Below are 17,023 nucleotides of genomic sequence, written 5' to 3' on the forward strand. Positions count from 1 at the left end.
AGTACCAACGTTTTGGAATTTTAGGAATAAAGGAATGACCAAAATAGAAATATAAGTATATTTCAAATTTCTATTCCCCCACACACAAATTGGAACGGTACTATTGCCCTATACTTTAGTCAATCTTCCTCCAGTCCTCTACCTATGTGATTATAAGGAACGAAAAGTTAGAGGATGGTATAAGTAAAAAAAAAGTTAGAATGATATAAGTATCCATAAAAGTTTTTCAGCCATTATAGAGGGTTTGAACGGAGAGTGTTTAAAAAAAAACTCACATGAATGCCTGGAAAAATCTCCCATTTAGAGTGCTCATGCTAAGATTTTTTTCCTAGTGAAGGCTTGAACCTAATCATTGTATCTCTAACTTCAGAAATTAAGTTTAAATTTGTAATGATATGAAATGGTCGTAAAGACCACAAATGGAACTGACAGTAATATTATTTATTATTACAACAAAACGAAACGCCCACAATGAAGGTATGACAACCTCATGAATTTCCCCACACTTCAGTAAAATAGGAAAGAATTTGGAGATAACAATAAAATAATGTCCATTTTTCGCCTGATAAACAACGTAGGATATAAGTTACCCGAAAATCGACAAGGTTTTAGGAAGTAATATGAATGCCACATGTTGATAAAGTATAGGAATAAAGTGTATATCACAATACAGGCTTCAAAGAATCGTGATTAATCACGCAAACTCTGAACGAAATGAATTAAAATGAGTTCAATTTCCTTTTTAAAATTTCAAATAAAATAATTGATATCAGTGCATTTCATAAATGATTTCATAAATAAAAAATTAAAAAGAAATGGGTACTATAACACTACTAATGAAGGAGTATTCTGCAGCTGTCATAACAATAATAGGAAGTTTTTAGAAAAGGATGTTGTTAGAAAACTTGAAAAACTGTTTAAACTCTATATAAAAATAAAGTCCGATTTATTATTTCTCATAACAATAATAACAACTTCCATAAAAGTGAAAATCACAGCTTATTACAGCGAAGTACAACGTTTGAAACAATACCATGCCAATTAGCCAGCATTCAACAAGTTAATGAACTACAACAGTATTATAGTTTAATACAGATTTTGGCGAAGATTAACAATCTGCTGCTTATTATAATAAAAACAAAGACTCTCTAGGCAGCCATTAACATAGAATCTCGAAGAATGACTCGCCTCTACAGCTTAGGAAGGTCTTGCATGGCTCTCAGCTTGTTGAATATGACATTGGCTTCGTCAAATTCAGGGTTGAGCTCCGACTTGACGAGCTCATGCCACGCTGACAGACGAGGATGGTCTGTGAAGACGTTGTATCCCGCAAGGGCTAAAAGCAAAATGAATCATAAGAGCGATGAATATAGCTGATAAGCTGGGAGGATTGGCAAAAATATCTTTGAAAGATGTGAAAAATCGAAATCTGTATGCTAAGATAATATCCTATTAAAAAAACAAACTTTGATGGATTTTGTATCACTTATGGCTGAGATACAACACAATATCTACATCAAACCTTTATGATACCTCGCTTAATAATAATACCTATATCATGTAATAAAAATATATCACGGTAATCAATATATCACTATGATTGTAATACATCACGGTAATTCTCAATTTAACACGTAGTGCAGATAACATTGGAGCTATACTAGTTACACACCAGGCTGGTAGAGCTCACACACGGCCAGGATATCGGCTATGGAGATCTCCTGGCCCGCCACAAACTTAGAGTCCTTGAGCCAATAGTCCTCGAATTGCTTCAGGACAGATTCCAAGCCCGTTCTGTACCTCTCCACACTGGATTCCCGTGGAGGATCTCCAGTCATCATGGGGATGAGAATCTGTAACAAAGAGATTGCACTTTAATATTCGAAAAAATACAGTGAGGTGGTGTCAAACAGTAGTCAGCAGTGAACAAAATTGTAGTAATCTTCTCCTCCTGAACGTAAAAGGCACAAGCAACATTTAAAAAAACTACCAAAACAACCAAAAAATCTGCACTGCCGCCACTGCGAGAATCTCTCTGCCAATAATCGAATGAAGATCACCCGATGTTTTGTAAGAAAGGTCGCATCTCGATGGGAATAAATAGCTAATGTCAAAACGTTACTACAGCAGGCCAAAAATTTTGAGGAATAAGCTTCAGTAAATTGTCAGGTGAATGACAGCAGCCACAACATAGCCTGTCTCTTATACACATCTAGATGTGTATAAGAGACAGGTTACANAGCGACTCGTTTGCGATCTAGGAGTGTTGATGAATACTCAGGTCAAGTTTGATGATCACATAGCGGCAATAACCGCAGGAGGCAGGCGGCAAATAAGGTGGATCTGGCGGCAGTTCAGAACAAGAGAAGCAGAACCGATGATAACACTCTTCAGAGCCAGAGCCCTTGTGATACCTCTCCTTGAATATTGCTGTCAGCTCTGGACCCCCTTCCTCTTAGGGGCAGTGCTGCAACTGGAAGGGGTCCAGCGAACCTTTACTCCCAGGATCAGAATGATGGAGGAGTTGAACTTCTGGATGTGGTTGGAGCGCCTGGTCTGTACGGTACTCACTGCAGAGGAGACGGGAGACGTGTGTCATTCTGTACTCATGGAAAATAATCAGCAGGATGGCACCAAACTCTGAAAACGAAACTTCAGAATTGAGACATACCATAATAAGAGAAGAGGGAGTCTGTGCAGGATTCCGCCACTACGCAACAGATCCGTGGTCAGTGGGAGTTCACCCTGGAGACCTTCTAGCGACGACTGGACGTGTTCCTGGGCACAATTGACCGCCCCTGCACCACTACCAACGACAAGAAGCAAGCGACGGCGAGCAGAGGCGGCGATCCATCGTGGTATGGGAAACACAGACTAAGCCTACCGTGGACTAAGTCAGACTAAGGATACTAAGGCAGTACAACGACAGCTGCCGAAATGCGGCAGTACAATGACAGCTGCCGAAATGTGGCAGTACAATGGCAGCTGCCGAAATGTGGCAGTACAACGACAGCTGCCGAAATGCGGCAGTACGATGACAGCTGCCGAAATGTGGCAGTACGATGACAGCTGCCGAAATGTGGCAGTACAACGACCGCTGCCGAAATGTGGCAGTACGATGACAGCTGCCGAAATGTGGCAGTACAATGGCAGCTGCCGAAATGTGGCAGTACAATGGCAGCTGCCGAAATGTGGCAGTACAACGACAGCTGCCGAAATGTGGCAGTACGATGACAGCTGCCGAAATGTGGCAGTACGATGACAGGTGCCGAAATGTGGCAGTACGATGACAGCTGCCGAAATGTGGCAGTACAACGACAGCTGCCGAAATGTGGCAGTACGATGACAGCTGCCGAAATGTGGCAGTACGATGACAGCTGCCGAAATGTGGCAGTACGATGACAGCTGCTGTAGCACGACAGTACAATGACAGCTGCTGTAGCGCGACAGTACAATGACAGCTGCTGTAGCGCGACAGTACAATGACAGCTGCTGTAGCGCGACAGTACAATGACAGCTGCTGTAGCGCGACAGTACAACGACAGCGGCTACAGCGTGCCAGTACAATGACAGTGGCTGTAGCACGATAGACCAATGACAGGGGCTGTAGAACAGCAGTACAATGACAGTGGACATAGTATAGCAGTACAATGTCAGTTTAATTACAGTGGCCGCATAGCATGGCTCTACAGACAAAAAACTTCACATCTCATTGATATGAAACTTGTTGATGAACTAAGCCAGAGGCCTCCAAACTTTTTTTCACCAAGGGCCAAAAGCAAGCTTTCTAAAACCTTGGCTGGCTGGTCATGCCCATTTACTGTTTTTAGTTCATGCATAACCAGAAATAAACGCCACACTTGATTTTTTTAAACACATTCTTTACTTTTTTTTGTATGTGGATCACTGGATCTACGAGATATCCTTGGAGGGCCGGATGGAACCTAGCGGCGGGCCGGCTCCAGCCCACAGACGCATCTCAGAAACTGTACACACTTCAAAATCAACTACAGGAAGTGATGCGGTCAGACTTACACTTGGTAGGACACTAACAACAACATGGAAACAAACTTTTGTAAACTATATATACATATATATAGATACCTACCTAAGCAAAGCTAGGCAGGGAACTGTTACCAGACTCACAGGTTATTCTTGCAAAGCATATATGTAGATGCCAGTGATGCACAATACGGCCTCTATCACTCAAACAAATTAATTTTCATGTACAACACTGGCTGCTTGAAGAGGAGTATATAAACATACCTGCAACAGCATCTCAGTAGGGTATTTTAGTGTAAAGATCCATGGTCAAAATTTTGGGAGGGATACAAGTCTTTAAGTGCATTTACTTATAAATTTAGACACTTTAAGTGTCTACTTAAGATATTGTGAATAATTTGCACTATTGAAGATAAAATCATGAATTACCTTGTGTCTGAAGAACAAGGAGCCATGGAAGCGAATATTTGAGTGTTGCCATTCCATGTATTGGTCAACCAATGCCTGCTTTGCAACATCTTGAGGATACCAGTGGTCATCTATGTATTCGGGGTACTTGCGACACAAGTACCGCAGGATGGCAACACTGAAATATAAAATAAATGTCAATACAGACAAAAAGAAAAAATTATCCAAAACAATAACATGATTAAATAGAATAATTAAACAAATTATTCCTTAAGGGGACCGTCTCCCTCTTTTGAAAACTTTTTCATTTACAAACAGATCGTTTTGAAACTTGGTACACATATGTAAAACAGAAATCTAAGAACTTTTTGTTCATGTCAATTTTTTGAAAAAAATGAAAAAAAACGGAAAAGCAAAAAAAAACGGAAAAAAAGGGGGAACTTAAAAATCTGTCTCCTCCTACAAATATCGTGCTACAACATCGAGACACATATCATTCGATTTGTAACAATCATATCTAAAATCCATCTGATCATTTTTTTGAATTTCGAATTTGTTCGGGATGGGGGATTTTCCAAAATTTTACCAAAAATTTCAAATTTTCCCCTCTCCACAACCCTTTTTTGCATATAATCCAAACTATAATGAAATAAAAAAAATTACCGGATGGTTTCTAGAGATTTTATTTACGAATTGAATGGTATACTGTATGTCTCATTGCTGTAGCTTCAAAACTATAGGAGGAGATAGGTTTGCCGTGACAATAAGCATGAATGTTCAACAGAGCACGACAAAGTCCCGCACGCATCGCAATAGGCACTCAATGTAGCAAGGATACAAAACTAAACGTTACTAGAGCTTGATTCCAGTCAAGGATGGGGGGAGCAACTGCATGCACACCTCCTCATACGACGCCAGGCAGGTAACTAAGGTGCACTTCAAGCAGACACTCTATTTAAAGTGCTTGCAGCAAACTTCCTCCTATTCTATTTGTTAAAGAACTCCCCCCACCCTCCTCCCTTTCATGATCTGTCGTGAACGCATAAATCAACGTACAGAGATGGTAATGGTACCGTTGGATAGGACAGAATGTCAGCTTTAAGATGAGACTAAAAACCGTAAAAGTCAAATCCAAAAACTTAAGAGTAGACACCCCCCTTAAAAATGATTTCACATTGCTGATTAGCTATCATTAAATTTATTCATGTTTCGATCAATTGAGACAGTAATTTTACAATATTTTATAGACACACAACTAATGTTGATTATAGATGATTAGTCAAAACATTAGTCGAAAGTTGATCACCAAATTGATAAATACAAAGAAAAACGGTTGCTAGTTGTTATTAACCCAATAAAGTAGTAATCAAATTAAATGTGTATGCCACTTCAACTTTTTTTACAATCCCTATGCTTCCTTAGCATCTTCAGGCACAATAAAACAAGTCTTGTATTCTTTACCATGCTTTCATTAGGCTGACAAAATAATAAGCTAATAATCTACTATTGATATTGCTACACATATAGTGTGGGACCCCTACAGCCTGCACTCATCACAATGATAATTAAAACTTATTTTATACAAAGAGCCCAAGCCTCATATTGTTCTAAGTTCAAACAAGAAAACAATTGAAATAACTTTTAATCTGAAAAGTATATATATGACTATAAATAAATATATATATATATATCAAGAATAAAACATGCAAGTTCTATTGTATGCTGCCTGTGCTTAATTTTTCTACAACTACAAGTTGAATTAAAAATAAAATTTGTAAAGAAATACCTTTCAATGAGCTTAAATCCAGAATCATTGATGGCAGGAACAAGATTGAATGGATGAATATCTTTGAAATCACCTCTGAGGTGCTCACCTGTGAAAATTTAAACGGTGTAAAACATTTTATTTTAAAAGCACCAGTCCCAAATAATAGGCATTAAGTTTATAAATTTGCACTCCTTTCATGACATTTTATGGCTTTCCAAAATATTGAAAATAAGCAAAAGAAACTTCATGAGTGAATAAGTGGATCTTTAAAATTTTTAATTAAATTTAAATTGGTGAATCAGAACAAAATGTTAAATACTCTTAATTATTTCAAAGAGCCTAGAGGCTAGAGGTAATAGGCATGAAAATTTAATGAATACCTAAAATATTTAGCTAAATTAGGTTAGCTCACAGCTCACAATTTCACAAAACATACCTAGGGTAAACACACCATATTCCAACATCGTGGGTAATTCCAATACTTCTCAACTTTTTCCTTTATATTAAGCTTTGTCTTACTTCCACGCATGTGTAGATGGTTGAAATAGTGACGTCATACTGATGTGCACCAGATTCACGCAAAACACTAGGTTTGGCAGGAAAATGTTTAGATCCTCAGAGCGAAAGTCCACGTCACCCAGTGAGAACATCGAAAAACATGTCAAAGTTGATAGTTGACCTTGCTCTACCAAATAGTGATAAACTGTTTGTGTAGATAGAATATTATGGTTTGAGACTTTTAAATAAGTCTGTGAATATATTAGGAATCCATTAAGTATACTTGTATTTGCTGATTTTATGTGGTAAATAAATTAATAGATGATTAACCCTAATCGCCACAGGTTGTCGTGTCACACTACAACCTCAGGTGCAAATGATTTCTGCCCTTAATTCTGTTAAGTATTTTTTAGGTGTCTTCTATTTTACATACGCTGCGATTATTTTACCAGCCATTAATATAGATTGTTTCCTATCAGATGCAGTCTTCAAACGTACAATTGTGAACTCTAATCTATTTTTAAAAATTATGAGAATGAAAGGACCGAATTTCAGTCCTCAAGCAGAGCCATTCCCGTGTACAACTCCGACCGCTCGAACTTGTGTCTATGTTACCCATGTGGATGAGACTGTAAGTCATTCACGTGTGCGTGTGCCTGAGAACATGTGCATATTTATTGCTGGTGCATGTGCAGCTTCAGCACTGGTGCACCTCCTGCATCTTCATTGCTAGTTTCTCTCAGTTTCTTTGTTCCTATAGCTTTTTCATCTGATTGTCAGCGAGTTCATTGCCCGCCATAGAAAGAACTGCATAAAATGAGATGCATCAGCGGAACAGGAAGCTTGCTGCTCGAGTATACCGTCCACCTCTGTTGCTTGTTGGACACTGATATCCTGAGTCCGACAGGGACGTAGCTCGCTGCCAGCATGCGAATCCGCTTACTTGGTAACATATGTTTATACCGTACGTGGTTTGCTAAATGGTTTACCTTATCATTATAGATCAAAATAGCTAAATATTATTGATCCAACAGCAAGAATAGACATCAGTTGAATATCTCGACAGACAAGGCTGTGTAATTTGTGGTTACTTTTTTACGGTGGGTATTAGAAAATAAGGGCATTTTTCAGCTCACCTACACGATTAGGGTTAAGTTAAAAGACGGTTTTAGACACATGAAAATTAATTCCGATACAGCTTGGAATTAACATATTCAAATACAGCTCACACAGGGCGTCAGAATTTTGAATTAAGGTTTTGAAATTTGAAGCACTCTGTCTGCAAGTCTATGCACATCACACAACATGTTTCAGTGATGTCGGAAATCGGAATTAATCTCACAATATGCCAAATTTAGTCACACACAGCGTCGGAATTCAGCGTCAGCGATTTTGAAGATTTTCAATTCTAAAGGCTTTTAAATAAATATGGCAACAGCCAACAGTTTATGATGTTTCAATTATTGCTGGTGCGTAGTGTTGTGCCACTTTGCAGAGAGTGAACGAAGATTTAAAGACCTATGGCGACGCATTATCGGCAAAATTTTTGCCTTCAGAAGATCTTGCCGACACATTCAGATTGAAATTCATGCATTTAATATATTTCTCAGTCTTCAGCCAACTATTTAGAAAAAGTAATTGTAAACTGCGGCTATTAAACATACGAAATGTAAAAATACAGTGTTCAGTGTTGCCATATGACAAAATAAAGTTCTAGATTTCTCATTCACCAAATTTCCATATCAAGAAAAATCATATATTATTGAAGGATAATTAAAAGCATACTGTACTGAGTATTGCATCTGTTCCTCCACAAACTGCTCTTGTGCGGCGTAGAATTGATGGCCGGGATTGCGCGAACTGCAGAAGTCAAGATTAAAGAACCACACCGCAAATCATTCATTCACTAATAAGTGCCAATTGCATAAAAAAACACAGGCACCGGTCCCCGGAAGAAATCTATCTTAATTATGAATTTTCATTTTTATTGCAACGATGAAGGTTAATTATAGAGGCGAACAACAAACATTAATAAAAATGAGAATAACTTCAGACTTTCAGAGGGACACATCACACTCAAAGTCGAAGATCGTGCAGCGTTACTTGAAATCTACTACAGAGTAGAGACGATGTTGCCATTTCATTCAGATGAAAACTGTGTCTAAATCAGAACTGTGTCAGACGGCTCAGCGGCCCGCGCCAAGTGCTGCGCAGCGTGATTTCAATGACCGTGATTCACGCTAACGCGTGCGTGAAGAAAATATAAATAACTATTTACACACGGGAAATTTCCCTGTTTATATACATCTTCCTGAGCTGAGTGTGGATTCCAAGCTGTGTCGTATTCCAAATCCAATACAGCTCACAAAGGGCGTCAGAATTTTGAATTACGGTTTTGAAGCACTCTGTCTGCAAGTCTACGCACATGACACATCACACGGCGTGTTTCAGTGACGTCGGAATTAATCTCACAAAATGCCAAATTTAGTCACACACAGGCTCAGTCACAGCAACAGCGTCAGAATTCAGCATCAGCGATTTTGTAGATTTTCAATTCTAAAGGCTTTTAAATAAATATGGCAATAGTTTATGATGTTTTGATCATTGCTGGCGCCTGGCGCGTAGTGTTGTGTTTTGATACTGCTGCATTCATAGTGACAAACCACAGATTTTTTAGAATCAGTGTTTTTTTAATTTCCTCATTTACTCAAGAATTGAACCAATCTCTTATGCATGATAATGCTGGTATCCACGATACTTCACTGCTCTACTTATAGCTGTTATAGGACTCAAAAATGAACTTGAGGGACTGCATTACTGCATAGTGGCAAAGCAGAGAGTTTTTTAGACTCTGTCTCCAAGTTTATTTTTGAGTCGTATATGTGGACCAGTAAACTAAAGTATCTTGGATACCAGCAGTCCAGCATTATCATACTTAAGAAATTGGTTAAAATCTTGAGTAAATGAGGAAATTAAAAATGAATTTATTCTAAAAAATCTCTGGTTTGTCACTATGTTTGGTAGTGGCGCTAGTATGGAATATATCTACTTGGCGAGCTGCGACTGAATTTTTCGAGCCGTGGTTTTATGGATTTGCCAGCCGTGATTCCATTTCTACGAGCCGTGATTCTATTTCACCGAGCCGTGAATTCCATATCTCGGCCATGAAAAGCCATTTACGAGGTGCGAATGCGAATTTATTTACAAAGTTTATGCACGTGTTTAGTGTTACCCCAAATCTCTAATTTTACCCTTAAACAGTCAAACGGCAACAATAAAATTTGTCTCTACTGTAAGTTCAGCACGTGTTAATATACAGTCTGACCGCTTTGACATGGCCGCAACTATGCAACTAAAATACAAGTAGGATTCAAGCAAAATCTTTGAAACATTCAAACACTGAATTGAAATTTCTATTCTAAGACCTAAGTCATGCACAAAGTTGTGGGCATTGCAAATAATAGCATTGCACTGCATTGAAATTATCTCATGTGCAAAAAATGCTAATTTTAACTACGAGAATAAAAAACAGGTAGCCTACCTGCCCTGGTACTGTATCTGTAACTGTAACTTTGTAAGACTGTAAAGTGTAAACGTGTAAGCTGTTACTGCAACACCAAATTAGGCATTCAATTTGAATACAGCAAAATTGTCTCTCTTGATCCGAAGTCACGAATAGTCGAATACCCTGAAAAATTTCCAACTTACGAAAGCCAAGGTCCAAGGACAACTGGACAAGTCAAATAGTCCAAGCCTGAGTCAAGGCGCCAGGCGGCAAAGCTAATACCGGTAACTGAACTTGTTAGTTGTTCCCTGGTAGGCTGGTAACGACTAACGTCAGTAACGATGTCACTCACTCACCTGATTTTAGATCTACTTTACATTTCTCATAAGGAATTTTGGTTTTATTAAGAAATATATATATTGCTCTGCACGGTTGTGACATCAAATCATAATAATACTTCAACATTTTGAAATTGGTTCCTATCGGAGCTCACGTTAATCGATTTACATCTGTTTTCGTTGAACTTATAGTATTGAGGTACGAAGTACTCAAAGGAGGATGACTGCAGGACTTTCGATAACGCTGATGACAGGTCTTCTTGAAATATTTTACAGCTTATCCACTTGATAAGCTGTATCACTTGATAATGAAGTGATACGAGTTTTTTTCAACGTACCTGTACCCTTTTACTAAATAGTTCATCTCATGGACTATGATGAACATTTTTTGATATATCCAATTTCCAAGGCTACACTTAATTCAATGCTTGTCTATCACTCCTTCCTTGGTTACTTATCCATGATTGCAAGTTGCAATAATTGCAGAATTGACATTTCAGCGTGACTACGGTAGATATACAGCAGACGCAATTTCGTTCCAACTTAATGTCCACATAAGCATCAATGTCCCTCAAAGCCTAACAGTTAAATTTTCCTCAACACTAACAAGTGACCATGGCAGCAAATAAACTCCTAACTTGATTAGCATGAACACTTTCCAAGTTATGCTGTTAAGTTGTTGTTGTTGTTTATTGCGTCCGTCACGCTCACCGGGGGGAGGCTCAGGTGGTGGGCAGGAACCGGAAAAGGGGGGAGATGGGCGAAGGCAGGAAGGGTGGCCAGGAATGCCGCTGCCTCCACGGGGATGTCCCGGGAGCGCAGCCGTGCACCACGAATTTTGTGCACCAATAAGCTCTAAATCGAACGCTTTGGATCTCTCCGGACCTACACCAATCAGCCGTGCACCACTCGGCTTTGTCCTCCTCCGGCCTTGACCACCACCTAGCTGCCGTGCACCACCAGGCCGCCGATCGAATATGACTTCCGGGCATCGTTAAATTACGTAATTTTACGTTCACCGCATCTGATGTTAGGTTTCAGATAGCATAGTTCTGTTCCAAAATTTATCGTCCAGGCTGGTTTGACCCACTGCCTAGATACGGACGGCTTGAAGTGTTGAAGGCTACGTTCCGGAAGGCAGGAATCATGATGGTCCATTACATCCAGAGCAGTGGTGGTCTTCGGCAGGCGACCCGCAGTCCCACAGTGAGGAGACGCTGAGGGAGTGGGGAAGGCGGGGCAGGCAAAGAGATGCAGGATCGATTGGAGGGGATCCCCGCACTCCGGACAGGCGAAGCTAGGGGAACGTCCGATCCTATCGGAGTAGGACGCCAGGGAGCTGCAGTATCCAGAGCGGAGCTAGGATAGCGTCGAACGGTATGGGCGAGGGGGTGAGGCGTCCACCGATGCAATTGGCGGTGGTGGAGCAGCGAGGACGGCGTTTATAGCGTCCGTCGCCGCAACGCGGGAGGCGATCTTCTTACGGGATACCGCTTGGCCTCTCTGTAGGCCCCGGTGGGCAAGATACCATTTGCCAAGAGTGGTGTGACAAGGTGGCCGAACCTCGACTGGATGGAGGTTTTCATGGGGCGGTCCCCGAGTGAGGCAGAATCGCATAAACAATGCGAGATGAGGCATGGGAAGGCTGGAGGGCGCTGGCGAGGAACTGGGCACAAGCCAGGTCCAGGTGCGCGGACAAAGGGAGGACGCCATTCTCTTGGTGAAGATGGGCGATCGGGGCCACTTTGAGGCAACCGGTGGCTAGTCTCAATGCAGTGTTTTGTATTGTTTGTAGACTGGCAATTGCTGTGCGTGAGGCGAAAGGGTACCCGATGGGGGCCGCGTATTTGAGGATTGGGCGCGTGATGGTTCGATAGGTGGCAATTATATCCTCCTTGGAGAAACCTCAGTTGGTACCAGCAAGGGCTTTTAAGATGCGAAAAGAAACCGTCGCTTTCATGGCTACGGCTCTTGCAAGATGGGAGAATGTGAAGTGCGTATCCCAGGTGACGCCTAGGATTTGGGGGGTTTTATCCAGGAGGATGATGCCGTTGCAGATAGTGGCTGATGGGTTGTATCGGGATTGGTGCGTATCTGGGGCGAAGAGCGTGACCGAGGACTTGCCAGGAGCCACAGCCAGTTTCTTGTCAGCCGACCAATCTGAGACGCTCCGAAGGAGTATGGCGAGCTCAGCCTCCGCAGCGTCGAGCCTCAGGGACGACACGAAGATGGTAAGGTTGTCAGCGTATGAGGCAATGTTGGGGATCGGCACTGGGATATCGGAGATGAAGTGGGTAAAGAGGGCCGGCGAGATGACAGAGTCCTGGGGAACTCCAGAGTGGATGGCTCTGAAAGGCGATTGTGTTCTCAGGTAGAGGCAAGATGCCTGCCTGCCTCTGAGGTAGCAGCACAGCCAGCGGACCAGGTTGTGAGGGCCGTTGAGATGACCGAGTCCTGGGGAACTCCAGAGTGGATGGCTCTGAAAGGCGATTGTGTTCTCAGGTGGAGGCAATATGCCTGCCTGCCTCTGCGGTAGCAGCACAGCCAGCGGACCAGGTTGTGATGCAGGTCCGAGGCCGCGATGATGCTTAGGAGGAGAGGGTGGTCGACACTGTCGAAGGCCTTTGAGAGGTCGACTGCCGCGGCGACTGTGTGGGCTGGAGGGCGCCGAGAGTTAAAACCCGTCGTGATCTGGTGCACGAGCGGGAGGAGGGCGGTGACTGTGTAGTGTCCCGGTTTGAAACCATGTTGCGAGGGGACAGTAGTGAGGGATCCTAAGATGTAAGGGAGCACGAGACGCTCTAGGATCTTAGCTGCAGGGCAGAGGAGGGAGATAGGGTGGTATAAAGAGCCCTGGTTTCCGGGTTCGCACGGTTTGAGTATTGTAATAATTATTGAATTTTTCCAAATGGATGGGATAGAAGCTGTGGAGACGGAGATGTTAAAAATACGGGTGAGGAACTGGATATCAAGTTGGCCGAGGTGCTTAAGATGAAGGACCGTGAGGCCGTCTGGACCTCTAGCGGAAGAGTTTTTGGCGGCTGCGACGGAGAGCTTCATCATGTCGGGTGTGAAAGGGGAGAAGTCCCTATCGAGGGTATGTTCAGCCCGGATTTGACGTATGAGGCGGCGAGTGGAGGAGCTTTGGGAGTGAGGAGCAATCGAAGTAAATAGCTTGCAGAAGGCGGATGAGATCTTGCGCTGGGATGAGAGGAAATTCAGACCAAATTGGATTGACTGATTGGGGGAGGAGTGTTTCGCTTTCCGGCTAGGGAGCGAAGAAGATTCCAGTGCTTAGACAGGTTTGTGTGCCTGCTGCACGACGCAAGATGTGTTCGCCATGTGTTGCTAGCATGGACCTGAATGGAAATACTAATTTCCAGGTTGAGTTCTGGGAACCGGGGGTCGGTTGGATTACGCGCCCTGATGTCATCCATTTGCTCGATGAGCAACCGGGTGCCAGGGTTGACAGAGGGGGAGAATCTAGCAGGGATATGCTGTCTGGCAGCAGTCGTCAAGACTTCTCTCAAGGTCGACTCACCGCCACACGAGGTTGGGAGAGGGACCATCTCGAGTGCTGCTTCGATGGCTGCGTGTAGGCGGGCCAGACAGCTTTTTTAAAGTTGACGGAAGTGTCAGGTGTCTGTTTCTACGACCGCCTGATGGATTTGTAACTGAGAGTCGGGTACTTTATTGTTACAAGTATGACTAAGGCAGGACAAGTGAAACGCACGGTTAACACTAGTTCTATTATAATAATAAACTGGCTCGGTGAGTACAGAAGGACGGAGATTGACAGTATAAACCTAGAGGGTGATAGAAGATCACCGGACAGAGGAGCAGGCGGCCCGGGGTGTCGGGGAGTCGACGGAAGAAGGAAGATGAATCAGGATGGGCAGGTGGTCCGAGTTGAGAGCGACTTGAGGAGTCCAGGAGGTGTTGAGGGGTAGATGACCGCTGATGATGGTGAGGTCCGGAGAGGAGCTGTCTCTTATACACATCTAGATGTGTATAAGAGACAGGGCAGTACCAGTACCGCTACGACTGACGAGCGGTGCACAGATCGAGATATATATAGGCCTTAACAGGGATGACGTCACTGAGCGTGACTCTAGCATGTGGGTACAGAACAGGCTATAAGATGGTGACGTATGATAACCTAGAGGGTGATAGAAGATCACCGGACAGAAAAGCGGGCGGCCCGGGGTGTCGGGGAGTCGACTGAAGAAGGAAGATGAATCAGGATGGGCAGGTGGCCCGAGTTGAGAGCGACTCTAGGAGTCCAGGAGGTGTTGAGGGGTAGATGACCGCTGATGATGGTGAGTTCCGGAGAGGAGGGCGGGCCATGGGAGGGGAGGCGGGTATGGGAATCCTCATTGAGGTAGGCGAGGGAGGAACCGACGACGAGGTCGTCAACTACAGCTCCTCGCGCTGCGGCTCTCTGGTCTTACGTATGGGAAAACCAGGAGGGATGATGGGCGTTAAAATCGCCTACTATCAGATAGTCGCCCGGTATAGAGACAATGTCTGCGAGCTCCGGGGAATATCCCGGGGGGCAGGAGGAGGCCGGTGGGATGTAAACATTGATGATGCAAAGAGGGGTGGAGATTGCTATGGCCTCCATGGTGGTGTCGTCGCGTAGGGGGGGAGAGATGTCTCGCCCGGTGTACGGGACATCGTGGTGGATCAGGATGAGGAGACCGCCACCGTGACCTCCGGGGCGGTCCCTGCGCTCCAGCGCGTATCCGGGGAAGGAGGGGGAGCGGGAAGCAGCTGATAGTCTGTCTCTTATACACATCTAGATGTGTATAAGAGACAGTCTTTGTTCCGGAGACGCTAGCCGCACGTCACGTTTTNCCTCTGTCGTGCGCCCGAACCTAGAGTTTGGAAACGTTGTGTGGTCACCGAGACGTGAAAAGGACAAAAATTTAGTTGAGAGTGTTTAAAGACGTGCAACAAGGATAATTCCGGGATTAAAGGGCAAGTCTCTTGAAGAAAGATTGAAGATTATGAAGCTTCCCAGTCTCCGTTATCGTCACCTGCGTGGTGACCTCATTGAAGTATACAAGTATACTTCTGGTTTGTACAAGGTCCCAGAAGGATTACTAGAATTTGAAACAAGAACCAACACCAGGGGCCACAGCTATAAACTAAAAAAACTGCGATGCGACTTATCCACGAGACAACATTTCTTCTCGCTTCGAGTCACCGACATGTGGAACAGCCTCCCTGAAGATATTGTTGACTCTCCGAGTATGAACGCGTTCAAGAACAGACTAGACAAGGCCATGCAGGAGCATATGTTTAGTCTTAAAATGCCTCGTACCCTACGGAACAACTGATATCTAGAAGCGACTTTAAATCTACCGTCAGTTGAAAATATTTGATCAAAAGGCCAGTCTAGTCAAAAAAAGTGCAAGAATCGGCGACAGGCCTATCCAGGCCTATTCTTTAATGCCGAAGATACTATACTATTATACCATACTTTCATGAGTGTAATAACCCATTAATATAATAATATAGTAGTTTCAGCGTTTACTAGGCCGAAGGTCTTTCGCTGATTTTTAACATCACTGAACATTCACAGCATGTTGTGGTGGATCGAACGCGCAACTCACTGCTCCAATTCTGCTTATTGGAGCTTCGGAGACGCGTCCATGTAGCTCCACGTCTGCAAGGGGATTTAGTTGTTACAGCAGTCCCAACAGCTCACGTCTGCACAGGGATTCAGTCAGTGCAGTAGCATAGTGAAATCGGCGCTGAAGAATAGGCCTTATGTGGCCTATTCTTCTTCTATTGTGGCTGAAGAATATGCCTCTGATGTGGCCCTAGTAGTCCCAGAAACTGTGTGCACATGAAAAATGAAATCAGTATAAAGCATCATAAACATTGTATCAATTGATCTACTAGGGCTCACAATATTGGGGACGTACATTTCAATATCATGTTCAGGGAAATAATTTGCTGAAGGCAGATCTCCCATCCCAGTACTCGGAACTGTAAACACTAGTCCACCTTACCCTATAGGCTATAGCCAATTGAGTTTTTTCAAAATTGTGCTACCTGTTAACTATTTTCATGATTCCACACACCGTATACACGGTATACTACCTTACCGCCGTATAGCAACCTTGAATTGTATTATATACGATTCTTTACCCAACCATTAACACCGTATAGCAACCTGCCACTCTATACCACTGTGGGGGTTTTATTTACCACTCCACGTTATGTTATTAACTCCAATCAGGGAATTTGAACTGCCTAGGTAGCTAACTTCAATTATTCATTGAGGACAGACAGAATGGCTGCGAAGGGGGAGAGCCGGGGCATGGCGTTATAGGGGCGGCGGTTTGCGCTTTAGCCTGTGGAGTAGAGCGCCATGAAGCAGTGGCTGTGACGTAACGGCGCTGTTATGTCAGTCGCTTATTTTCAAAAGCCGCGAATACGCCAGGCTGTGTTTAATACAAGCACGCAACAGTTTGGCTATTTGTCCACGGCTGT

General features: G+C 43.2%; 1 protein-coding gene across 1 annotated transcript; it reads right to left on the minus strand.

Annotated features, from left to right (window-relative positions):
• Positions 1–925: 925 nt before the first annotated feature.
• On the minus strand, positions 926–10,756 carry LOC108673633 (glutathione S-transferase theta-1). The gene is made up of 5 exons (XM_018161488.2): positions 10,538–10,756; positions 6,197–6,284; positions 4,432–4,588; positions 1,673–1,853; positions 926–1,336 (listed from the first exon to the last, which is right to left on the minus strand). The coding sequence occupies exons 1-5, from the start codon at positions 10,644–10,646 to the stop codon at positions 1,191–1,193; spliced, it is 681 nt and encodes a 226-aa protein (XP_018016977.1). The 5' UTR covers positions 10,647–10,756; the 3' UTR covers positions 926–1,190.
• Positions 10,757–17,023: the final 6,267 nt, after the last annotated feature.

This window comes from Hyalella azteca, unplaced genomic scaffold (genome assembly GCF_000764305.2).
Source record: "Hyalella azteca isolate HAZT.00-mixed unplaced genomic scaffold, Hazt_2.0.2 contig8990, whole genome shotgun sequence".
Lineage (NCBI taxonomy): Eukaryota > Metazoa > Arthropoda > Malacostraca > Amphipoda > Hyalellidae > Hyalella > Hyalella azteca.